Consider the following 27650-nt stretch of genomic DNA (forward strand, 5'->3'; position numbering starts at 1 on the left):
AATTTATTACAAGTTTCTTTATATTTTTAGCAATGTGATCTTTGATTATTATTACAGGTGGGAAACATTCTCCATGCGTCCAACTGATACACAACCTTGGACATGTGGGTCGTTTCGGACGCAGAAGAAGGCAGAATGGGATGTGGAACATGGCAGGATTATACATGCTCCGCCGACAAGCACGGGAGCTATTTTCCCCATGCAAAATAGTCGCCACCTGTATTTTCCAGCAAGCAAAAAACAACAGCAGGAGCATTTTCTTCCTGAATTCAATATATTTTGAACTTAGGTTAGGCAAGGGGCTTGTTGGAAGCAGAGCCACACACATTTTCTTCAAATACTCCACAACAGGCACTGTAACTCTGCAACGGTTTTACTTTAATCCCAAAGGTGCACTCCTCCATTGTCTCCTGAGGTAGATGGATGCTAACAACAACTCTGAAATTGCAGGTGGCTCAGATCAACCTGCCCTGCCCCACACAGCAGCTGCTGGAGCTTTTGAATGAATGCAGGGAAATGGCCAATACAGAGCTTGCTACAACACATACCTAAGCCATCCACCGTCACTCCTTCCAATCCTACAATTCTTTTCCCACCCCCCAAATGCAAAACGATTAAGTAAAAACAGACATTTGTTGTAGCAAGAGACTCACACTATGTCCACTGTTGCTTGCTTGCTTGCTCTTCCACTCTAGTTAAGTCACAAAACAAATAAACAAAAAGTAGGAAGCACTCCCTGTTTTTTCTCTGGTTACCAGAACAAGCTAAAATCTGTGAGATCTGACATTCAGTGAAACAATCCTCAGCACTTGCTACATAAATAAGAGAAACCAAAGCCTATGTTTGATATTACTCTATGGATACCATCTACCTCAGAGGACCAATTCCATTTTCACAAGCTTAGTAAAAAATACAAATTTTTCACATTCAAATTATGAGTATCATAGGAACACAGGAAGCTGTCTTATACTAAGCCAGACCACTGGTCCATCTAGCTCAGTACTGACTGACCGGCAGCAGCTCTCCAAGGTTTTAGAAAGGAGTCTCTCCCAACCTTACGTCAAAATGCCAGGGATTGAACCCGAGACTTTCTGCATGCAAAGTAGATGCTCCACCACAGAGCTATGGCCACTCCCTTTGGCAAAATTTAACTGCAGTTCTACAATGTGCTTACCATGCAACAATGCTATTTTAGAAGGCACCATTCTATACAGAGCAACCCTATTCAGAAATTCAGTCGATCTAGTAAAACTAAGTAGGACAACTTACCATCTGTGTAAGTGTCATCTTCTTCTTCTTCCTCCTCCTCCTCCTCTTCCTCCGTCTCTTCGGAGCGGGACTTTTCTTTGTAAGGAGGTGGCAATTTCATGGGCGGTGGAGTTTCACTTTTCTTCTGAAAGAGAAGGGAAGCTCAGTGCATTATGCAGAAAACCTTCAGAGTTACTTCCTTTTTTCAACTCAAGAAATCAGTTATGGAAGCATATCTTGGATTTAAAAGTTTCAAAAGCTTCAGGTTGAGTGAAAATTTTGACTGCTTTAAAAACAACAGACACACACACACACACACACACACACACACACACACTATGTTTCTAAATCCGAACCAAAGAGCAGAAAATGTAGAACATGGATTTCATAGCAGGTTCTGAAAGAACACCACTATCCCACCCCGCTAAAGGACTTCATTATTAATATGCATACCAAAATCTTGATAGCAGCAAGGTACTTAGCTGACAACATCAATTAAAAACATTCCCCCTCCCCTCCCTTTTTTTACAAGAACCTTAATCCTTTTGAAAAACCAATCTGTTTTTGATGTGCTGTTTTGATAATGCTCTACAGGCATTATAGCTTACAATATTTTACTTGGAGCTCAGCTCCATTTCAGATACGTTATACATTACAAAACTTTCAATAAAATTCCATTACCTCACATAAATAAAGGCACTTTCGATAGTGATGCATATAGTGGTGCATATCAGTCCCAAAGAAAAGAGCTCAGGAGTACTGCAGCAAACGCATCCAAAGCATCTGTTTCCTTGGCTCCAAGTAACTGAATCATTCTTGAGCTGCACAGTTTTACTGAATTATGCTCAATTGCATCTCATGCAATCACAATGCTAATAGCTTGGTGCACTTTAGTAAACAAATGGTAAGTACCAGATGTCATGAGAGCAACGCAAATGGCCGGAAAATCCTTTTTCTACAGGAGAGAATGATTACCAAAGGTCCACATGCCATTTTTTTGAAAGATCCCCACCCCCACCCCCTGCCAACGCCTGTAATAAAAGCAACATCTTGAAGGATGTCACAATCTTGTATGAACCATCTGCATTTATACTAATATACAATATACATATGATTCTAAATCAGCTTGTGGTTTTTTCTTGTGTGTATGCATGAAACAAATCAGCTAAAAATAAAAGTAGGTACTAAACAAAAACCAAGGTAATGTTACCTTGTTGTTAAAAAAAAAAAGCTTCATAACAACAAAATTACAAGCAAAGCTGCACTCTCTCTAAAACGAAAACTATTCAATGAGCAATATAAAGAAGTCCAGGCATTAGAAGGGTAGGGTGTAAGGATATATCTGCTACCGAAGCCCAACATAATTTTAAGGATAAATGGTATCTCATGTACTTAAAACTAAAATTCATTTGGGAGTCTCAAGTTATAATGAGTTACAATGGCAGGTTCCATTTTTTCTACCTTTAAATTTCTCCTCACCAAGCTGTAACTCCTGCTTGGCTCTACACAGGGTAAACACCATTTGAAAACCGAAGGAGCTCCAGCACAGAGCTGCTATTCTAACAAATACTTATTTTGTGCAGTTATAATCTGTCAGTTGAGTTGGGTGTACCAATGGAAAATCCAGATGAAAACCTAACTAACAGATTCTCCTGAGTTTATATAAGCTTTAGTGCAAAGCTGATTCTTCAGGACTGTGACTAGGAGCCTATTGTAACATGTATTATTATACATATTGTTGTTGTCGTGTCCGACTCTTCGTGACCCCATTTGACTTCTATTTGAGCGCACAAAACTCAGCACACTGGGATTTTGTCAGTGAGATCTCTAATCATATGTCATCTCCAAAACTCATGTATGCCATTAGCCTTTAATCAAATCCTATGTGCCTGTGTGCCCTATTGGAACTTAAGTGATGAAGAGGAATGCTTACTGCTTACAATAATAAAAAAGAAACCATTAGCAGAACAACCACATTTTGCTCCTGTTATGAACAGCCAGGAATACTGCATAATTTAACAGTACAACTTCTACCCGCAAGGCTCATGGAAGATAATTTAAAACTTTATTTGAAAAAAAAATGCCTGAGAAGCATCTTCACAATAAAATTGCTTTTTTAAACTGGCAGCTTGGGAATACCCAAATGTTGAAAGGGAAAGTTGGCATTGCTATAAGGACATGGATTTGATGTACACAATGCAGATAGAAACTGATTAATGATACATGGACTTTCTTTAGTGATCAGGCAGAAAATATCTTCTCAGTGTAGCCTCTCTCATACTCTGAAATTTCCCTACAGAGGTAACAGGGATGGTAACATCAAGTGATGAGTGTGTCTGAAATCAAAGACTCCTGGAGCACAGGTGGATTTAGAGGAGTACAACCAGTTCGATCACACTGGGCACAGAGATTCAGGGGTGCTGCAGGGGATGCCGCATTTGAAATGGGGCATGAGAGGTGGCACAGGGCCTAGTTCAGAGCCTCAATAGAAATCAGGGCCCCTGAATTGATGTCTAGCATCACCATTAACACTATCTATTTACCTATAGTCACATTTGAAATCTTATGTGAAGGTTAGGGAGCTTCAATGTACTAGCCTATTAATATACATGGGTAAGTACCAATTATACTATTCTATTACCTACAGGGAATGATTGTAAATCAGTAGCAGAGCCCATGCTCTGCATAGAAACAATTAACACCACCACCACTCCTGTCTGAAACCCTAGACTGAAACTGCCAGTGTAGAAAATACTGAGCTAGATGAAACAATGCCCTCATCAACTACATTCCCAATAAAGAACACCAGTTTGGAAGAATGCTTCACAGATTGAGGCCCACTTGGGAAATGAATTTTAAAAAAAGGAAGAAACTGTAAAAAGAAAGAAAACACTTATTTATTTTTTCTTTACATATAAGGTACTATTTTTTAAAAAAAAACCAGTGAAGAAGATATAGTACATCACTATAACAATGGTTAACAGTCAACAATTACAAGAAAACACTTAACAAGCCACAGAAGACTATAGGTACTGTTGACCATGCCAAAACATGCCTCTTGCTATTACAAAGAAATGCTAAGTGTAGGCCTACATCCCTCACACTTGAATTTAAGCGTTTTGGATTCCATTTCTAAGTGAAACTACAAACTAGAACTGCCATGAGAAAAAAGAATGTATAGGGCAGTATCCAACTAAATAGTTGTAAGTATTTCCATTTAATCAATGCAAATTCCATTCCCTCTCCCCACACAACTACTGTACCCTCCCCCCAAATCTGTTCTGGAAGCTGGGGGGGCGGGGAGACAGAACAGATGAGGAGACGGGGATAGAAAAGGGAGGAGTTCCATTGCACAGACTTCTTGCACTAATGGAACTACTTTGTTAGCAATTGGATATCTAGTTCCCTCCCTCCCTCTCTGTATAATCTACTTTTTAAATGGTTCTGTCTTCAGAAGATGAAGAACCAGGATATATGTCTTTTCACCCGTGGCATTAAATCTACCTCCATAGCCTAGGCTCACATAGCTTTCTGCTATCTACAATACGAGGTAAACATACAAATTAATCTGTGCTTATCTCTGGCTGTTAATAGCTTGTCGAATGAAATGTCTTGGATCACTTTCTGTATTTACAATGAGCCAAAGCCCAGAGGCGAAGGATGAAATCATCACCTTGAACAAGCATGGCTGATTTCATTGCAGCCTAGACTGGGAAAATATTACTGCTGGTGCCTAGGAATGTGACACATTTAACTCTCTCTGCTGGAGTGGGTCCTGTAAATAGGATTCTGGATATGAGTAATTTCAAAATGTTCATTCATAAATTAATGTTCATTCATTATGTACGCCAATTCTATAACAGGACCCTCGGGTGCTCAGGGGAACAATCCCAGCAATAGTTTGATTGTCTTTTCATCTTTTCTAGCTCAGTGTAAACACAGGAATAGTTTATCTACTAGTTTTACCCAGTTTTCAGCTTGTTAAGCTAAAATAAAAGAATCCTGAGTTACCATTTTAGGGCCTTTCCAAAGGGATAACTGCATTAGTCTGTTGCACTAAACAGAAAAAAATAATTTGTGGCACCTTAAAGACTAACAAATTGATTACGGAAAAGCTTTCATGGCCCAGAGTCTACTTTATCAGATATATTAAATGTTATTCTAAATTGGGTATTAAACTTACTTATATAAACACATCCTGGCTACAAACCTTATACACACTAGAACTGCATACACAATTTAAAAGAGAGGGACAGAAAGAGAGACAGACTAGTTGCCATTAGACCATCTACTGGGGTGTGGCTTCTCCATCTTCCACTAACTTCCTCCCCTGCCAAAATCAAAGCACAGCATAACCACTAAGCAAGCTTTGAGTGTATGGATTCTACCAGCTCCTATGCACTTAAACCTTTGCACTTGTGAATGAGCTGTCAAATATAGCAAATACGTTATACCAAAAAAAATGATTTTCATGTTCTAAAAATACAAAAGTGGGGGGGGGGGGGGATCACTAGTGACTCAAGTAATTAGCAATGATAATCTGGGCTGAAACCAAACATGCCCCATAGGCTCAACACATAATAGTTCAATATTCTGATTTTTTTTATTCAGCTCTGATACAGAAATCTGCAAAGGGAAAAATCCATTATTGGTAGGCAAGCAGAGTATGTCTTAAATTATGTTTTGTTTTATATCTTGATCACCTACATGAAAAGGTGTACATGCATTTCATTTTACAGAGTTATAGTAGCAAAGAAAGAGATATCTTTCACAGCTTTCAGGAGGATTAGTGAACTTAGCTCTTGAACTGTAAAAATGCAGCGACTGGGAATCTAGAAGGTTAAAAGGGTGATACACTGCACATGGATGGTTTTTTTCTTCTTCCTTTTTTTTCAGATGAGCAGCTACAGAGAATGAAAAATCAGCCACGAATACTCTAACTACTTATTGGGGGTTGCTTTATTCAAGGTCCAAATCACAGCAGCATAATCTCCATATTATGCAAATGAGATATATTAATTATGCAAATCAGACTTGCTATTTCTGCATAACCAATTTGTCTAATTTTCATGAGGCACTTCACCTCTGCTCCCGCCATGTTCTGGGAGAGACAGCAAGGGAAAACACAAGGGAAGGTCTTTACCTGACCATTATTTCCACTGTCAGAGGAGAGACAACCTTCTGATTCTAGTCTTGCACCTCTCCAGCACTAACCCAGAAATAGAGTTGGAAGATGCAGAAAGAACCCTTCTTTGGTCTGCCTTCCTTCCACAGGCACACTAAAACTTCCTTCTTAATTAATATGAAAAACCAAGTTCCTTGGGTACGATTGGAAAATCTTCTTTTGTAATAGCTACTGTGCAACTATTTCTTTTTCTAATCAAGCAGCATCCTTAACTCAGTTAGGAAAATGAGAATTATTTCTATTCTTTTGAATTTATTCAGTTACATTTAATGACAAAATAAACACAAACACAAAATAAAAAGTAGTAGTAAATTTAAAAGCACACACATATCTTATTATTTATATATAAAAAAGAAATAGCCCAGATAGTAGCATCTACCCAACTGCTAGAAAAAGGTTTTCATGAGGTACCCTTACCATGGCCCAGTCCTAACCTTTGGTTTTATTAATCACCCTGCCAATTCACCCCTCTAACTTCAGGGCATTCCCCAGTCTCCATTATGATTTCCAATATATGCTTGCACATGGGAATAATCTACACATCAGATTTGTGAATTATTGGGGGGGGGGAGGCATTATTGATGCCGTCCACAGGCTGCCCCATCCCCGTGGATTCTCAGCTTTCAAAAACATTTTAAAACATGTCTTTTGGGGTTGGCTTTTCAAGCAAGAGCAAGGGGCAGGGAAATTTCAACACAATTTTAATTTGAATCCATTTTCATTCTGTTTGGTTAGGTATTAGATTGTGTTACCCACTCCAAGCCAGACGGAGGAGGTTATGTATCCCAAAACATACTCTGAGGACTGGTATAGTTCCCTGTGATGGCAGCTGGAGTGCATAAAATGTTGGGACCTGATCCAGCCATCCCTGTTTTTCCCCCAATGAGAAACACACACACAAACCCTCTAGAGTTAAAATCTAGTTGGGAGTCAAATCCACAGACTTATTTACATTGGTTAAATTATGAGCATAAAGGCCCCAAACCTACAAATCAGCCTATGAATTTTCTTGGTTCACTCTGAACATTTAACTGAAAAGGCAAAAATTTCTTTAAGACTGGAACCCTACACTTACCTGGGAGTAACACCTGTTGATCACAGTGGGACTTGCATGCATAGGATTGAGTTGCAAATGGCTTGAATATAGACACACACCCCCTCTTTAGCAAAACTGGTTTTTTTGTGATTCACTCAAATATGAACATTAATCCACATTTCTTTTTTAATTAAGCTGCTACTGAGTTGTTGCTTTTAATGTTATCTCATTTTTATGTATGACATTATGAATAGCAGTAAAGTTCAATTGCAACTATAAAATACATATTTTTATTTGACTTTCCAAAAATACAAGCAAATCTACACACAGCCACACAAAATCTCTAGGTATTATCCTTGTGTTTAAAGGGATTTCTCCCTGTGTCTTAAAATGGGAAAAAACTACCTTCTGTATTATGCATTGCTACGTGAAGTTTTGGGACGTGGGTGGCGCTGTGGTCTAAACCATAGCCTAGGGTTTGCTGATCAGAAGGTTGGCAGTTTGAATCCCCACGACGGGGTGAGCTCCTGTTGTTCGGTCCCAGCTCCTTCCCACCTAGCAGTTCAAAAGCACATCAAAGTGCAAGTAGATAAATAGATACTGCTCCGGTGGGAAGGTAAATGGTGTTTCCGTGCACTGCTCTGGTTCGTCAGAAGCGGCTTAGTCATGCTGGCCACATGACTCGGAAGCTGTCTGTGGACAAACACTGGCTCCCTCGGCCTATAGAGCGAGATGAGCGCGCAACCCCAGAGTCGTTTGCAACTGGACCTAACGGTCAGGGGTACCTTTACCTTTTACGTGAAGTTTATTTTGTTAAGAGAAAGCATCTTCAATACCTTTCCACAGTCTCCCTCTGGGTCTTGAACTTTGTGGTCCTTATTTTTCTTGGGGTTCACAATGGAAACTATCTGCAGAATACATTTAAAAATTGTTTATACATTCATTCCATACAATTGGGGGGCTATAACAAAGTGAGAAACTCCTGTTCAGGATTCTAGATAGTCATCTTTGTCTTGCAGGATATTACAAATCACTCCCTCCCCATCTGGCTTCCCATTCCACCCCAACTCAGCATGCTCAGTCCTCATTTGGCAGTTACCTTGTACCTTTAAATCCCCACCCCTAAAGTTTTACTCTACAAAATTGCATGATCCACACAAAAGAGGGAGATATCAGCAGGCTTGGGGAAATTCTTTGTAGGCTATACAAGATTGGTACTCGGAAAACAAATTTTCTGTTTAGTAGATATTGGAAAGACTTTAGGCTTGAGGGATATACTTTGTCCCCCCAAACCCTGAAATCCAACAAGCAGAGCCAAAAGCAGAGCCAAGTGCAAAAAAGGCAAGAGGTGGAAGCAATATAGAACTAAGGAAAGGGTTCGCCTGAGCATACATTCAGTCCAGTAGTTTGTTTTCAGTACCAGAACAGAGCTCACAAGAAAATCAAAGCTCTCGTGCAAAGAGGCTAAAAGTCCTCCTGCCAATGGAAGAAATCCTCCCATTCATGGAAGGATGACTTGGCATCAAAATCATTATTCTGGAGGTAAAGAAAAATGAGTGATAGTTCAGAATACTGTTGGTTAATCGGAAGCTGGATTTCTTGAAGAGCAAATGTGAGCACTCTTGACTATACAAACTTGTGTACCAAACACACAAAGAAAACTGTGTTCCACTAGAGCCAGGAAAGGGAAACTGTCATCTGTCAGACGTTGGGCTTCAGCTCCCAGCAGCCCACAGTCGCCATGTCCAATAGGAATGATGGAAGTTGTCTCCTAGTTTGAGGAAACCCAGAGGTTCCACATCTCTGTGCTAAAGACTCACTCAAGTCTTGGGCTACCTCCTAACTGCCGGAAGTAGGTATGGGGTGATTTTACATCCTGATGCTGCATTTTTTTGGCTGAATTTGTATTTGAAGGTTGCCATCTACTTTGAACCCTTCGGTTCTAGGACAAAATGAGAAGGAAACTTAAAAAAACAGAGGATGTAGGTCTTTTGTTTGAAAAACACACACACCTTCAACAGCATGCAACGTAACTTACCCTTGGAAGAGTAGACAAACTCTGAACAACAAACACAATGGGGTTGCCTGCATTTTTTATGGCTTCCACAGCTTCTTCATGAGTTGCATTCTGCAGGTCTGTTCCGGACACCTGCAGAGCAAGAAGCCTATTTAGATGCTCTTCTGCACTGTTCACAGTACAAGATGCAACAGAAACTCTCAGCCAGTAAAAATTAAGCACCAGAAAAAAGGTCACCAAGAGGGTTACTATAGCAAATATATTTAACTAAATGAGTGATTCAAAATTGTCCTTAATCAAATCAGCACAGTATTTAGTCCATGACAAGTGATGCATTCACATTGACAAATAATTATCTTAAGACATGCAAGCATAAGAAAATGCATAGAAACAGTAGCTGGACAAGGGCCTGGCAACACATGGCTCTCTTGCTCAACATTCTTTCCTAAAGGCTGATTTCTTCTCGTAGACAAAGTGGCATGTTTCACATGGATTCATTTTGAGGAAGGAAGTAATGCATATTTGAGAATCTGCCTTCGTGTCAGAAATTGGACTTGGCGAGTCTGAGTAGTTTCAGTCATTAGTGATGTGCACATATACAGAAAGCATAAACAGAGGAATCCTGTATTAAATTGCACTTCCTGTATTTATGCATAATATTAACACCTCCAGTGGGACTTCTGCATTCTCTCCCATAGGCTTAAGGAGCACACACATCTCCATGTGGGACCTGGGCAAACCCACCCTTCAAATACTGTGGTACCTCTAGTTACGAAGTTAATTCGTTCCGGAGGTCCGTTCTTAACCTGAAACTGTTCTTAACTAGAGGCATGCTTTCGCTTTTGCTGCCACTGCACCGCCGGCACACGATTTCCGTTCTCATCCTGGGGCAAAGTTCTCAACTCGAGGTAACACTTCCATGTTAGCAGAGTTTGTAACTTGAAGTGTTTGCAACCTGAGGCGTTTAACTTGAGGTACTACTGCATTAACAATGTGTGCAAATACGGAACACTCAGCTCACACATCTTGAATTCATACATCTTGAACTCACAAATGAATGTTTACTATGTCTACTTACAGTTAAAGCTGATTTAATTTTAATGTCTCAAAAACCAAAACTGATTTGTAAAAATGTTACATGGAAAAAATACGAGAGAGACATTGCACACACTTTTGTAAATCAAGAAAATCTTTAATAAAAAAACAAAAACAAAATATGCATTTAATGCTTGAACACATACAGCTAAGACAGGTGTGTACAGACCCAACTTTTTAAAGATACAGATGTTTGTCTGAACTTACCTCAAGTATTTTATCCCCAGTTTTGAGAGCTTTTGTTCTGCCTGCTGGGCTGTCTTCCAAGACTTGCTTGATAAATATACCTTTAAGCTCTTCTCCATTCTTTAAGCGTTTTATAACTGTATGTCCGCCAACAATACTGATGCCAAGTGGCACATGGGGTTCTCGAAAAATTTCAACACTGTAGAGGGTAAAACAATCCTTTAAACACGAGAGGTTTCAATTACGTGATTTTTGTTTCACTGTGCAGTCCTGATGCTAATCTAAACATATTGTTCTTTGTAAGGTGTAACATAAGCCTTTTAAAACGAGAAGCGATTTGTATGTTATGTTATAGCCTGGTGGAAAAGCAGTGTCAGTAACTCCTTCTGATGAAACACGCAAAAGCAGGGAACTCAACCCATTTCAGAAGGCTCAGTCTGATGTTATAAGAGATGATGGCACAACCCTGTCCTACGAACAATAGAAAAGCCAGGTGACAGCAGCAACTGAATTTGCTTGCTGGAAACTAATTTAAAGGAAATGTTCCTGCATTTTATCATGAGAAAGTGACACAAGAAGAACCCTGCTTGATCAGATCAAAATATTCACCTAGTACAGCAGCCCACTCCCCCTAAAGTCCTCTGTGTATTGCATTATTTCCACTCTTCACTATACATAGTAACAACATACCCAATATGCCCTTCTCTCTTCTTTCCATAGAGTTTGCATTAAGGGATAAGTCTGTCCCACTGATTCTCTCATTCTACCAGTTTACTGATGTACCCACTATATGAATGTTCTTATTTAGCACCTTACTCCCCAGCTCCAATTGGCTTTTATCCCATATATTAATCTAAAAACTGCTCTGTAACCTTCTGGATATAAAAAAGCAGTCCACTTCTACTGCAGTCCAAATGGAACTCATTCTTTGTGTACCGGCTTTGCTTGTCTTACAATATTCAACAATGCCTAACAAATCTAGACCTTGCACTTTTATTATATCCATACTTTGGAGAACGAACCCTCATCACCACCTCTCTCATTTCCTTTAATACTAATATCATTTTACACACACACACACACACACACACACACACACACACACCTAGTAGGGTTACATTTAAAGTAAAAAAAAAATTGCCAGAACAGAATCTGCTGTACTGACAAAAGCCAGTTAGATTAAAGTTATTCCACTGGTCCATACTGCCAAGAGAAAGACTTGCATCCAAGCACAGACTGCAGGTCTTGTGTTTCCAATGGAAGTTGTAACTGATGCGCTTGAGAACTCCAGCTAAAACACTAGGAAGCTCATACAACCCTGCACTTCAGCTCTTTGCCAGCTGCATTCAGCATGCAGGCCATATGCTGGGAAGCCCAGAAAGAAAAACTGCTGTCCAGTTGCCATCATCAACTAGTTTATCATTTCAACTATGCCGCTGTGTATCTTTAAAGTCTGTTCCCTACTTCCTTTCCTAGAACTTCGTCACTCAACATCCAGGTGAAATGAACTCAGGTTAAGTTGGCAGGCACATGTTGCTTTGTGAAACACTAGGAAATCCACACAGATTGAAAAGCAAACTAGGCATAAAAATAATAATCTGTTTTTGCCACTCAGTTAAATAAAACAGTTCTGATGCAGAGGTGCACATATTTCAGAACCATGTGCATTTTGTCATTATTTTTATCTCCAGTCCTCTTTCAACAGCACTTCCTGTCAGGCCCTCAGGGTTTTATAGATCCCCTCAAATTTTGGGGACTTCGTAAATAAATTCACAAGTATCCCAATAAGTGCATGACACAAAAGCCTAGCATGCATGCACACACATCTCTTCTCTTCTTGCAGCAGCTGGATGTAAAGATACTTTAAATAGTGCTGGGACTCAGCTACACTGGAAAAGAAAAACACTTAATATGCATTGTATAAGTATTATAAAAACACTGTGATACCAGATGGCGCTGTGGAGTTCCATTTTTGCCAACCCGATTTCTCATACAAAGTTTACAACGTGTTTAATTGAAATGCTTCTTTGATGTGTTTCCCTGGGCAAGCATTGCTATAGAGCCACTTCATAAAATACAGTTCACCACTGAGAGTGTAAGCTCCATAGAGAGTTATAGTTAATTGCATGTCCATGATGAATGGACCTCTACAATATTTATAGGGATGCGGGTGGTGCGTGGTCTAAGCCACTTGCCCATTGGAAGGTCGGCGGTTCGAATCCCCGTGACGGAGTGAGCTCCCGTTGCTCTGTCCCAGCTCCTGCCAACCTAGCAGTTTGATAGCACACCAGTGCAAGTACATAAATAGCTACTGCTGTGGCGGAAAGGTAAACAGCGTCTCCGTGGGCTCTGGCTTCCGTCACGGTGTTTCATTGTGCCAGAAGCAGTTTAGTCATGTTGGCCACATGACCCAGAAAGCTGTCTGTGGACAAACACCAGCTCCCTTGGCCTGAATGTGAGATGAGTGCCGCAACCCCATAGTCGCCTTTGACTGGACTTAACCGTCCAGGGATCCTTTACTTTTTTTTTTACCTTTTACAATAGTTGCTTATTTAATAAATTATATATATACTGCTTAACTATAAGAAAAACCTCACAGCAGTTTACAAAAAGCATAAAACAATGAGATTACCAGTAAATGCAACTATTTAAAACCTTCAAAAATAAATAAAATCAATGATAAGCTAAGAACCAAATCAAAACACATCTCAGCATTCTACATATCTGGATACACAATACATGCGTTTTAAGGGCACAGGGACACACACACAAAAACATAATGTGTGAACTTTCCCTCATTTAGAGGGTTGTGACTGCCAGGAGCTTGAATGCAAGTGGTATGCCTAGACAGCAAAACCTGTAAGTAGGAATACACGGGTCAACCAACATTCGGTGATAATTTACCGGTAACTACAATGGAAAACTGGCAAGTTTCTAAAAGCAACAGGATTGATATAATAAAGCTTTTTCAGCAGGACATCTGCTAAGCATTAATTGTATCTGTAGTATTTAGCAAAGCTGGAATCACAACTACCTCAGTGCTATTCAGGAATGGTCTAAATAAACGGTCAAGCAAACAGTCACTAGCAAAAGATGAAAAGTTAAGGCAAGCATATACTCCACACTGAAAGGCCTCAAATAATTTCTAAGGCAGGAGAAATGTTGAAACATTTATCAACATACGTTTGGGGCGTTCCCCAGTGACTGAAAACTGGAGTTTCTTCTCCTTCTCCTTCTTCTCTCTCAGGCAATTCACTAAATAAGTAAAATGAAAATAAATTTTAGATTCCCACACTTTTCTGCTTCCTAACATTCATTCTTTATGCTTGACACACCTTTACCACCTTATCTTCGCTTACAACAGATATTCAGCGGACAAAACAATACATCTTTTATCAGTTAATAGTTATATTTTTCCATGCTCTTGGAAGTGAGCACACCCTGGCTTTGCACAACAGGGCGAGAAATCCAGGTCCTCTTTAATAAAGCTAAAACCATTGAAGAAAATAGTTCTGCCTCTTTACTTATTTCAGTTCAGGCAAAATAAGGGTATGCAGTGTCACTGTATATAAGAGATGTATTTGCCTGAACATGTGAATATTCGAAGTATATTCAGATATACACACACCTCACACAATCTACTCATGTTCAAGTGAATAAGAATAAAGCTTCCTGCAGACCTTTGCCACTCAAAGAAGGGATGGCCATGGACTAAGTGTGTGGGGCTTTATATGATGGAGATACGGATTGCATGTCCATGGATCATGTGCTCAGGAAAAATGTCTAAACAGGCCTACTTGGTGACATGGGACTTGCTTGTATCTGGATGGAGTCAGGAGTTTCCCATTGCTGTTCTGCTCTTGTATTCTTTAAGACAGACAACGAAGTTTTTTGCACCGTGTGGTGAGTGGTGTGTGTGCTACACCTTCCATGACAATAAGCAAGCATTTTTAAGTTGAACGTCTCTTCCATACCTTGGCAGCCCCAGTTGAAGAGAGGCAGAATCCAGGGTGCTGGAAAGCTCATAATTTTCAGCCTTCAGGATATTTCTCTCGAGATCATCATCAACACATAGAGGAGCTTTCGTGTCATTTTGCATCTTGGCACCTGGCACAATTAAGAGATCAGTTATTGTTCCTTGATGCGGAGGTTGTGAGCAAAAAGGTACAGTGAGCTAAGAATAACTGACCAAAGTCATCTTAGGTTTAGGCTGACATCTCTTGCATTAATTAAATGCGATAAAGGCAGAAAGCTAAATCTAGCTGATTTTTACTTTTTTTATGATAACTTACTCATTCCATGGCCATCCAAGATAGTATTTGGTTGGCTGTACTCTGATACTCCAGGGAACCCTGAACTGTTAATTCCACTTTCTTTAGCCTTCAATGAAAAAGGGAGAAAAAAACCAGGCAATTCAAATTTGGAAATTTGCTGACATTGCACTATGTTGCAGAGAGATGCTGAGTTTACTGGAAACTTAACTTTTAAAATTAATTCAATAACATGTTCTTATGAACATAAGATGTGACCATTAATTGAACCCTGCTTCCCAAAACCACAGTTATTGCAGCTGACATTGTTTACACTTCATAGCATTACGCTTGCAGAATCTCATGTAAGCCTCTTTATTGGAAAAAAAATCCCAATTGTCTACATAATGAACCACTTCAATCTGTGCTAGTTAAACCTGTGTCCCTCCAGATGCCGATGGACTCCATTTCCCATCTGCCCCAGCTATGATGGGAGATGAAGTCCAGCAGCACCTGGAAGGATGCTCTCCATCTCTGATTTAGATATCCGACAGACAGAAAAACCAGTAGGAGAACACTTCAATCTCCCAGGACATTCTATACAAGATCTCAAAGTAGCTGTCTTATTACAAAAAGAATTTCAGAAATAGACTGGAAAGAGAAGTTGCTGAATTGCAACTTATTACCAAACTTAAAACCATGGAGAGACCTGGTCTGAATAGAGACACTGGATTCTTATCTCATTATATATGACAAAGCTATTTTTAGCCATCTCACCCCTTGCTTTTTCCTGTAAGATCAATTGCAGTTGTTAATAGTCGTCAACAGGTTTACCACACCTATCAGCCAATCACCCATTCCCACCACCCTTCTGAGTAATACCCCTCCCCACCCTCTCACTATATATTAGGGTCTGGTGACTTCTGTTTCAGTGTATCTGAAGAAGTGTGCATGCACAGGAAAGCTCATATTAATAACAAACTTAGTTGGTCTCTAATGTGCTACTGGAAGGAATTTTTTTTTTGTTCAGATATCCAAGTTTGCCCTCAGCAGAAAACTCCCCAGCAATATCCGTAATGAACAGGGGACACCCCACCCTCATACTTCACATTAAAAAATTTCTACTTTTCTTGTTACTGTATATGCAAAAAGAAAAAAGAGGGGGGAAAGAAGTACCTCTTTAGCAGCACCAAGGCCCATGTCAGAACTTAGTTCTGACATGGTAGGAGGTTCTAGTTCCTTTGCCCAATGCCTTCCAGTTTCAACGTGCATCTCACTGGATGGAGCCGGCTCTTTTACACCTGGTGGCATATAGCCAAAATAATCCTGATCCACATCATACTCATCATCCACCAGCATCTCCCGCTCTTCACCAAGATGAGCCTCTGTAGGCTTCAAAAACTCATGCATTTCCCAAGACTCCTTATCAGCATCCATCTCATTCTGCGCAAGCTGAAACTGCCTCCCCAAATGCAGGATCGGTTCATCCACAAGTTCCTCTTTAGAGAAAGATTCAGCTCTGAAGTCCTGCATTTAAAAAGAAAGAAAAAAGTAGAGATTTGCAGTAGCCCTTTTAAAAGAAGGAGGGGTGGAGGATTACTGTTTATCATATTTGCATCCTGGGAACATTTTAGATTTTACAACTATTGCCTTTCTTGAAAAAAAACTATTAAACAATTTCACAATATTAGAAAAATGAAGCTGTACAATAAAACACGTACATAAAGCATTATTTTGTATTAAAAATAACTGAAGCACAGAAGTTCTTCTATTGGCTGAATTTGTAATAAAAGCAAGCTTTGGCTAATTCCAGGGACATGTGGAATTTGATGGGACTGCAGCACAACTTCATGCATGTTTACTTGGAAGTAGGTCCCACTAGGTTCCTTGTGTTTAATGCCAGATTAAATTAAAAATTTCCAGTTCTGTTCAGAGGCTGAAAACTATGGCTGGAATGGAAGTATTCCACTCTGGATGTTACAGCAAACTACAGCTGCTATAAAAATGAGGAAGGGAAACGGAAGCACATAGTGCCATAGTATTAATAGCAAGTAAGTCAGAAGATGCTGCAACACATAAGGCTATGGGGCAAGAAGGAAGCCTATTTTGCCTGAGAGGCTCACTGCAAATTGTTAACCTATATGTAGCCAAAAAAGGTGCTCATTTTTGTTCTACTATTCTTCTCACATGCACATATATTCTATCAACAGAATGCTGAGAGCAACTTGAGGAGTAGAATGGAGCGAGTGTGGGGATATCCCTCATTTCCCAGATGCTCCTACCAGTCTTCTCATGCTGTTACTTCAGGAAGGCCTTGAGCCAGCTTTTCATCTGGCTGTTTTAGTCTATAAAATGAAGTTGGGGGCCAGATCAAAAGTAGGTGGGGTTCCATTTAATATACTATGCTGCAAGAGACTACTGTATATGGAAAAGAAGCACAAGGTAATTCAATTTACCTCATAGTAAATTTACCCTCAAGGCCTAGTGTTATACCTACTACAACATTCACGAGAACATTTTGAAGAACACTGGATGGCCAAGCCTTTTTTTCATTCTCAACATATACCTCGAATACATAAAATTTGCATCCCAAAATTTGCTTGCTCTGGAATAGTGGAATTGATCTGAGTAGATTATTTAGGGATGTGTAGTTGTTCCCTGGTGGAGGCAGGAAAAGTTCCTGGTGGAGGCAGGAAACATTTCCTGCTCCCCACCATTAAAAAAATATATCAAAAAATCTCTATGCACCGCTACTTTAAATTTAACAAAAGAAACAGTCAATAAATACCTCTGGAGCTTTAAAGCATATTGATGAGTCCACATCATTGATTGGTTCTTGAAATACAAAACTTTTGGCAATACCCTTGGGATCCACAGTAGAAGAGGTCCCATGCTGATTATTTCCTCCCTTTAAAAAAATAAGACACTAATCAGGAAAATACAAATTGCCAAACTTTTTGAGAAAGAGAATGGCAAGAAACTAGCTTGCAGAGGGGCAGAGCTGAAAAGTAAGCCAGAAGAATTGCAGAAAGTAAACTCAAGAGACACAAGTCATAAGAAAAGTACAGAGTACAAATTTTATTGTAAAATTTTAAATGTCCTATTTATACTTGGGCTCTCAGTGGTCTCCTATCCAGGGGACTGACAAGGTCCATCAGTATTTAGCTTGAGCAGTCTACAACATCAGTTATTCCAGGATCACCTTACAAACTTTTAAAACACTTAATTAAAAAGTTAAAGCTATGTAAATATGTTTTGCTTAGGCCAGTGAAAATCATAGATGATGATGAGCTTAGAAACTGCTCTGCTGTTTTTCCTAACTTATTTATGTAGTAACTTACTGAAAGCAATAAACCAAAGTAGAAGAAATAAAATTAGTGCAACATAAGGATTTGGGTACCATTTTTATCTTGCCCATATGTTTGGCTTATTGGTTTGTTTGTTTGTTTTTGCTGTTTCCCTCACATTCCACTATATTTTTCTGTATTCTTATACACACATATTACTAGTTCCCTATATCTAGCTTATATAATAAGGTGCAGCATGTTAAAAAGCATCAAATCCAGAGCCAATCATATCAGAGCCTTTATAAGCAGCCATATGGATGAAGAACATAGAAGATGTACTCAGAACCATAAAGCCAGTAAGTAACCAATGAACAATATGAATATAATGACATTGGCCACATTTAAATGATAAGAGCCCCCAAAGGCCCATCTGGTCCAGCATCCTCTTCTCACAGTGGCCAACTAGATGCCTATGGGAAGTCCACAAGCAGGACACGAGAGCAGAGGCAGTCACCTTATTTATTTATATTGTGTTGTACAACTGGTATCCAGAGCCATATTAATTTGATAGCCTTACACTATCTATTTTCTGGCATTTGTAACACTGCCCAGTACTAGTCTTAGGGGGAAACTGAAGAAAATGGTAGCCAAGGTGTTCAGGAAGGGCTGCAGCTTAGTGGTAGAGCATCTGCTTCGCATGCAGAAAGTCCTAGATTCAATCCCCAGGCAGAGTTGGGATGAATTCTGGTGGGTTGCTGAGAGTCAGCACTGAACTAGAGGGATCAATGAGCTGACTCAATAAAAGGCAACTTCTTAAGTTCCTAGGTGCTTATCACCCTTTTTTCTAAACTAAAAAGCCCCAAATAATGTAACCTGTCCTCCTAGGGAACTGGTCTAAACTCTGTGTTCATTTTGGTTGCCCTTCTCTGAACCTTTTCAAGCTCCTCAATAACCTTTTGTAAGTGCAGCAATCAGAACTGTGCACAGTGCCAAGTACAGTCAGACAATAGATTTGCATAATAGCAGAGTACTATATTGACAATTTTATTTCCCAAGGATCCCTAACACTGATTTTGCCTTTTTCACAGCTATAGCACACTGGGCCAACCTTTTCAGTGAGCTTCCCTGGTCATTTACCGCCACTTCACAGTCCAGAACTATATATATGTAGGTCAAGTTAATACTTTTTGTACCAATGTGCACTGTATCCTTCCATTGTATCACATATCTTTCGATTATATCTAAGCTGGGAAAGTGTGATTGGAACAAGCCATGGCTTAAAGCTGGCTCCATATCCTGGCTGGTTTGGGAGCCATTACTCACAGTTTCTCAGTTTGGATGTAATGGGAAACTATAACTTCCTAGCTCCATTTTGTGCTGGTGCAAATGGAGGAGCAAAGTGGCTGCATGCAGGTGCAGGATGCTCTTTCGTATCATGGTTTATTTGATTTATCAGAGAGTGAACATTATGCCATTAAGAAGAAGAAGAAGAGTTTGGATTTGATATCCCGCTTTATCACTACCCGAAGGAGTCTCAAAGCGGCTAACATTCTCCTTTCCCTTCCTCCCCCACAACAAACACTCTGTGAGGTGAGTGGGGCTGAGAGACTTCAAAGAAGTGTGACTAGCCCAAGGTCACCCAGCAGCTGCATGTGGAGGAGCAGAGACGTGAACCCGGTTCACCAGATTACGAGTCTACCGCTCTTAACCACTACACCACACTGGCTCTCAATCTGTAATGTGTGCAGCAATGCACTTTCTCTATTCTTGAACAGATTAACCCAAATTGCCCTGTGTCATAGGAGGAAAAGACTGCATGAGGCATCCTACACCAGAAGTACTTGTGCTATGTAAAAGATTCAGAACAAATAGCTCAGTAAAAGTGGGCAAGACTGCATGATGACAGGAAAGGCCATTTTAAAAAAAAAATTCTTGCCTGGAGAAAGTTAGAATTTTGAATTCTATTAATCCAAAATCATGTGGCTATCCTAAATATAAAGTTCTCAATAGTGGCATCCTCCTTTAATTCAGGAGACTGGTTAAGACCTTCCTGTTTGTACAGGGCTTTGATTTCACTACTGTCTGCAATTTTATCTTGGCTGGCTGCTGCTGTGCTTTAAAATCACTTACGGTGCGAGGTATTGAACTAAGTCAAACCCAATTAGATCCACTGAAATCAATGGATCTAAGTTGTATATTTTACTGCATTGCAGCTAACAGGGTGAGTTCTAAAATAAATGGGAGGCAGAAATCCAAACAGGTATTTAGTATAAAACAAGACTCAAACTCTCACTCCAAGAAAATATCAAATAAAAATGTTTGGTTTTTTTTTTTTTTTTTTTTTTTTGCCGTTCAGCACACCGCTTCATAAGATATGCCATGCTCAAAGAACTTAGCGGGTTGGGCCTGGTCTGCTTCTTGCAAGCCCCAGCTGGATTGCGTAGGAAACTCCACTCAAACTAGTTTTGCTGAATTTGGGAGGATACATAACATAAGATGACCAACCCTTACCATCAAAGGTTTACAGATCCCAAGGTGAACTTTTCCTGGTGGCACAGATTTCAACACCTCTACAGCTTCTGCCAGAGTAGTATTGTGCAAACACATGTCATTTACAAAGACCAGACGGTCACCAGGGAAGAGTTCGCCACCACGCTCAGCAACTCCATTTGGCACCAGTGAACTGACCACAAATGCTGCCTTGGTTGGATCTAAGGGATCCTGAAAAGTAAGCAAAAGGAACTGTCATTTTTAAACAGATACAAGGAATGCTTCCAGACAAGCAACACACACACACACACACACACACACACACACACACACACACACATATATATATATATATATGTATGTATGTATGTACATCTACAGAAGGCTTCCATTACTATTTGGGCCACAGAGTTGAAAAATCCTAGAATGAGAAGCAGCAAAATGACAAGGTTTGCCAAATGATAATAAGAATGTCACGAAGGGAGGGGAGAAAGAGTGCAAAGACTAGTGTCAGAGCACATGCATTTCAACAAGGAAATGTGGATATGACAGAAGAAGAAGAAGAAGAAGAAGAAGAAGAAGAAGAAGAAGAAGAAGAAGAAGAACCGGAAGAAAACCATGGCAGGCAAGGCTACTCAGATATTCTACAATACTGTACATTCTCATCTCCACTAGAAAGGACACATGGCAGATAATATTTTGGGGAATCAAATCAAGCCACCCAACAGTAGACACAGACATTCATCAATGTGAAAGGGACAAACAGGGAGTTCTTTTATTAAGTGGAAAGACCAAGGTATAATAAGCAACAGTACCTTTCCTTTAGCATGGTTTTCCAAGAACCTAATTGCAACAACAAAAATGCCCCCTTTATAGTTATTATTTCAAGATAAAGAGACAGTAAAGGGATGTGGAAACCAAATTCTATTAGCTCTGAGGTGAGTCAGCAATTATCTACTCTCTCCAAAAATATAATAATAATAAATCTAATTAAGAGCAGAATCGAAGCATACAAATATTCAGGGGATAAAATGGAAAATGCATTTGCTATAACTACGCTACCATTCTCAAGCAGAGGGAGCTCTTGTATAGGAAGAGAAGAGAAGCTACATAATGGGAAAGATCAATCAGCTACAAAAGGTATATTGCTGCACAGAGAAACTAGTCTGTCCCCCAAAAGATTTGGATGGCAATATAGTTGCTGAAGGAGAAAAACCTACAAATCTAGTTTATTTTATAAGTCAAGCAATAAAAGATTCAAAAGCCAATTTTTCTCCAAAGACCCCAGTTTTTCATTTAAGGAAAATAGATTATAAGAAGTATGCTTTTGTAAAGGGCCAGTGAAACAGACATATTTAAAGAAGTACCATGTTTTGGGAGGCTTCCTTGAGTTTCCTAAAATGCCACCTATTTGAGGAACTTCTAGATAGAGTATTAGATCTCAGAAAACTAGCAACGCACGATACCTGACCAGTCCCTCGCTGCACTATTGTGGTGGTGGCTATGTCATTTAGACAACTTTTTTTTCCTTCTCCATCAGGACCAATGACTGTGAATACCACTATCTAGTGCTTTTTTCCTATTAAAAAAATGTTTAGGGGTACTCTCACTTTCCTACTCATATGGAAACACTGCCCCTCAATGAGGCCAAACTTAGATTCACAAAATGTTTAGGGGTATGCGTACCCCTGCGTCCGTCCGTCCCCTGAAAAAAGCACTGTCACTATCCATTAAAAAGTGATTTGCTGCATTTAAGGGCCATTGGAATTTGCTTAAATCCAGATAAGCTATTTATGTACACAAGGAAGGGCACTAAATACAACCATTTAACTTTGTACTTTTCATTCTGCTGGTTCCCAGAGCAGGAACTTTTAAAACTGCAGTTTGTGCATCTTCAGCAGTAGAAGAAAGCAATTCTTTTCCCTTGGCTTAGCTTTGTTGGCCCACAACAGGATCCCCCAACCTGGCGCCCTCTGGATCTTCTGGACTACATCTCCCATTAGCCCCATCGTATGATGCAAGCTGTAATCCAGAACTTCTGGAGAGCAGCAAGCTCGGGGAGGCTGGACTGCAACTTACATCCTAGTTCAGAATAGCAATAAAGGGCTGCCTGCAGTTTTTACCCCAAATTTGTTTGTGTTTGATGTTTTAATTTTTAGTAACCCACACTGTGACCTATTTGCTAAATTCAGAATCTTGGGGTGTTAATTCTTTTTTTATTTAGTAATTATTAAATTCATATACCACCCTATACCCACAGGGTGTTAATGTATTAAATTAATAAATATGTGCACAAAACAAGAACACTCCATTATTAAAAATGAAGAATTTGCATTCAGAGCACCATCTAAATCAGGGTGGTCTAACATGCAGCCCTCAATGCCTTTTTTTGGCAGCCCTCAACAACCTTTGACACACACAGGCCCCTTTAGTCTTCTCAAAGCCAGGTAAGTGACATTGTCTTAGAGTCGTCCTACCTCCTTTCCAAAACCTATTTAGCTGTTTTCCAGCTTTGGAAAGAAGGTGGGAGGCCTCTAGGACCCTGCCAGCACCTCACATAGCCAGTTTTGGGAAGGTAGCACAAGGGCCGGGAGAGGGCTTTAAATTTTGGTCCAGCTTCCCCCCATCACCCCCATGCAATAAAGCAATGTGCAGTCCGTAGGTTCCATGCTGACACAGGTGGCGCTGTGGTCTAAACCACTGAGCCTCTTGGGCTTGCCAATCAGAAGGTCGGCAGTTCGAATCCCCGCAATGGAGTAAGCTCCTGTTGCTCTTTCCCAGCTCCTGCCAACCTAGCAGTTCAAAAGCATGCCACTGCAAGTAGATAAATAGGTACTGCTGCAGGGGGAAGGTAAATGGCATTTCCATGTGCTCTGGTATCCGTCACAGTATCCCATTGCTCCAGAAGCGGTTTAGTCATGCTGGTCACATGACCCAGAAAGCTGTCTGTAGACAAACGGTGGCTCCCTCAGCCTGAAAGCAAGATCAGTGCTGCAACCCCATAGTCACTTTTGACTGGACTTTACCGTCCAGGGGTCCTTTACCTCCCCCCCCCTTTTTTTTTACTCTTGTGGCTGCTTGGTATGAAAAGTTGAGCCACCCTGATCTAGATACTTCCATAAAGTTATTACTTTGGTCCTTCATTCCTATTTCTCACTTATTATTCCCAAATAGTTTCAAAAGCAAATAAAAAGGTCTCAGAGCACAGTGGCATGTTCTGTAGTTACCAGCGCTTATTATGTACCAGATTTCATTTTCTTTCTGAAGCTGGTGGCAGGTTTTGTGTAGGACTGAACAACAACAATATCAATATCAGGTGCCCAGAAGCCATAACAGTAAGATGGATTTATTAGATCTAAAGTAAATATTTCAGCATTGGCCAACAGAGGGCACTTACAGACCAGCAACAAGATCTATCGCTAAATGCATCTGATGCTCTTAGCCAAAGTGTGTATGTGTGCAGGGGGAGGTTTACTTGTTCAGCCATCAGATTAAGATTTTTCATTATTATGAAAGGACTGTGGACCACAAGGTTAGGAAACAGCAAGTGAAGGGGCCTCAGTGACAGCTCAAGGCACTGCAGGAGAAATCAAAACAAGATGGATGGGACCTTCATGGGCTCAGGAACAGGCCAGTGAAGGAGTTAAGCATGAAAGGGCGTCAAAATGAGCAGTGGAGGGAGGGGGGGAAAGGTAGAAAGGTGTAGTAAAGAGAGAAGGCAACAGAAGGAGTAGGAAAGGGAACCTAGAGGGCTCTGCTACGGTATGGTGAAATTGATGATGGAGCATTGTGGCCACCGCCAACTGGGTCCAAGGGTGGAGCCGGAAACTCTGAGAATGAAGATTCCTTTAATGTTATCCCAACTAGGAAACCCAGCTGACATGAAAGCGGAAAGAGTAGCAATGACTGCAGCTTCAATAGCTAAATGTCTCTGGGGAAGACTCAAGATCCTTGAAGGGCAATGGAGGAGGTGGTGAACTTTATCTGATTGTGACTCTACTGTATTCCCAGCCACCCCCAGTGCGGGGAACAAACTCTGTGATAGAGCCCCAGGAATTGTCTCCTCCATTTTTTATTGGGAATTGTCAGTATCTCTCTTTAACCAGGACTTTTTAAGCAGGAACTTGACAGAATGGAGTTCCGGCACCTTTCAGGTGGGCGCCATTGTCATTACAAGAGAACAAGGGAGGAGTTTGTGGTGAGTTCCGGCACCTCTTTTTCCAGAAAAAAATAGCACTGATCTTTACCATGTTGAATTGCCCCAGTAAGCCCAGGACCCGGGACAGTTGCCAGCACCTAATTATTCTGTATCTACAGCTTCACTGAGAACAAGTTGTTGTTCACTGAGAACAAGTACCACATGTCATTTTAAGAAGCACATGTAAGAAAATGCCACAGATAAGTCAGTTCTCGCCATTTGCTTTCCAACTATACAATATTAGCTTTGGCACTCCTTCGGCTCCGGGTTCAGACAAATCAGCTTTCTGAGGAAAGTTGGCATAATGAAGTCACAAAATACCTGCTGCCACAAAAATACCCAAATATAAATATATCAGAACTAACACTGAACAGAACAGCTAACAGGCACCAAAACAAATACATTTTCAGAGTCAATTGTCTGTACCATTTTAAGTTACCACCAGAACACTTTCGGTAGGGTCAGTTTGTGTAAGCCACACATTTTGCACTGCAGAGCCAAGAGAAACACACATTACAGCTCACAAAATGCATTACATTTTGCAAAACGTCATTTGGATAATTAAACTATGAAGTTATTTCTTTAAACTCTGTTGCGTATTTTCCATTTTATTCAGAAAGCTCCTACCGTTTCTTCATAGAAACCTTTAAACTCTATATAATGTTACCAATTATGTACTAACACAGGGCTGGTGCACCATGAGGCAACTTTAGTTTTTACATGTGAAATAGTCTTGCAAAAGCACCCGCAAATCATAATATTGCAAGTGACCACATCCTGAATTGCTAGGAAATTCACAGTGGTCGCTCCAAAAGTTGTTTTGAAGATCAGTTCCGTGGCTGAGGATCTGCAGTCCTTATCACAGAGCCTGTGTGGTAGGTAGTTAAGGCTCTGTAGCAGCTAGGTCATATCGCAAAGTACCAAAATCTAACAATAAAACTCTGAGAGCATGACACAGAGTCATTAAAACAAGGTCAACACAAGAAAATCACAATCAGCACAACAGGGAACCAAAGACGGGCAAAATAAAGCAGTCTTAACAGACCATCTCAAAATCATGAGAGAAATTGCTGACTGAAACTTTCTGGAAAAGGAGTCCCATTACCGGTATATGGGTATCTGGATTGAAAAGCTCCTCTCCCAGGTCTCCACTAAGTGCACCTCTAACATTGGAAGAGTCATTATCTCAGTCCTACCTACTCCACATGGCTGTTGCAAGACAGAACCTTTTATGTTGCCCTGAGATCCTTAGACAAAAGGCAGGGAACAAATGGATTACAAACAAAGACACCTGAAGTCTCCAGGTGATATTCAATTAAATTGTTGCTCTTGCGCAAGGATTAGCACTAGTGCAATGGAATTTCCTCTCCCTCTCCTCCCCCTGCACGCACCCCATGCCATTCCCAAATCTGCTCCAGAGGCTTGGGGGAAACCCCAGAACAGATTTAGGGAATATGTTGTAGGAAGGTGGGAAATAATGTGCAAAAGAAATACTTGCACTGACAAAACAGCTTGCTTAGTGCTACACTGAATACAAACTATTAAGTAGTGGGTGGACATAGCAGACGACACAGTGATTCTCCAAGCAGCTCTCTTTATTCTCAGGCTGGAACAGAACTGAACTGAAGGGCTGAGCCAGCCTGCTTATATAGTATTCAGTAACATGCAACAGTAGCAACTCTCTCTCTAGCTACCCAATCCGTGAGCGGCACCCTCAATCCTTCATTTGCATGTGCAGACCTGAGTGAGAACTGCAGCCACGGTAGGCAGAGTGAAACTATATACACAACACCCCTAGTGGCCTAGGGTGAGAACTTCAATACATAACACCAACCATCCAAATTACCCAAAGTAAGGACTAGTTTTCTGTGGTAGCTGCTGCGTACAGTGAATTCCAGCAGCTCCTGCTTACATGCAGAGCTAACTGCATGAAGGCAGACCAAATAAAATACACTTTAAAAATAGCACACTGATCCTCCAATGGTGTTCCATGAGATATGTGCTATGATCATCAGTGCATAGCCCCGCTCAAGGTAGCATACCCTCCAACATAGGGAAATAGGGACACACATCTTTCAGGGCCATGCTGCTCACAGCCCCCCAAAACAGGTGTATTTCAGGGCTGCGCCCTTGCGGAAGCCAAAACAAAGCATCCCAGGAGATAATCAGAAGCCAGGATGGCTTCTGTAATTCCGGGATGTCCCGCTCAAAGCAGGGCAGCTGACAAGCACGAGGTAGACTCAAGGTATAATGACTCTGAGCAGTAACCATATAGAGGCCTTGGAGGAGGATGTATCTGGATATATCATATATATCTGGGGCAGGAAAACTGGATCCAGCCAGTAAGCTGGATCCTTAATTCCCTCATTGTCCAATTTTGTTTTTGCTGTTGCTTCTCTAAAAGCAAGTTACATGGAATAAACCAGGGCAAGGTCTATCCTGAAGTAGTACATCTCTTGACCACTCTTACTGAAAGATTGGTTTATGGAAGATGACTTTGTGGGAACAGTTTCAATCAGACACAGGTCTACAAAAATGTCTATCCTGCTGCCTATCACGAAAACAAACACGCAAACAAGAAGTCCTCACACTGAAGACAACAGATCTGAAATACAAATTACAGTGAATTCCAACTAAGCCTACTCTTCTCCAAAAGTT

General features: G+C 40.5%; 1 protein-coding gene across 7 annotated transcripts in view; it reads right to left on the reverse strand.

Annotated features, from left to right (window-relative positions):
- The window catches only part of PATJ (PATJ crumbs cell polarity complex component), a 161153-nt gene that overhangs the window by 93449 nt on the left and 40054 nt on the right, over window positions 1-27650 (reverse strand). For 5 of the 7 annotated variants that reach the window (XM_033151941.1, XM_033151939.1, XM_033151936.1 and 2 more), the window contains 10 exons: window positions 20816-21025; window positions 17806-17925; window positions 16194-16544; window positions 15060-15147; window positions 14742-14874; window positions 13951-14022; window positions 10789-10966; window positions 9508-9618; window positions 8306-8377; window positions 1270-1393 (listed from right to left, as the gene is read on the reverse strand). In XM_033151941.1, coding sequence (XP_033007832.1) covers window positions 1270-1393; window positions 8306-8377; window positions 9508-9618; window positions 10789-10966; window positions 13951-14022; window positions 14742-14874; window positions 15060-15147; window positions 16194-16544; window positions 17806-17925; window positions 20816-21025 — 1459 coding nt within the window. The remainder of the gene's footprint in view (window positions 1-1269; window positions 1394-8305; window positions 8378-9507; window positions 9619-10788; window positions 10967-13950; window positions 14023-14741; window positions 14875-15059; window positions 15148-16193; window positions 16545-17805; window positions 17926-20815; window positions 21026-27650) is intronic. The other 2 variants (XM_033151940.1, XM_033151938.1) reach the window with 1 other exon arrangement.

The sequence above is a fragment of the Lacerta agilis genome, chromosome 6, assembly GCF_009819535.1.
Source record: "Lacerta agilis isolate rLacAgi1 chromosome 6, rLacAgi1.pri, whole genome shotgun sequence".
Taxonomy (NCBI): Eukaryota; Metazoa; Chordata; class Lepidosauria; order Squamata; family Lacertidae; genus Lacerta; species Lacerta agilis.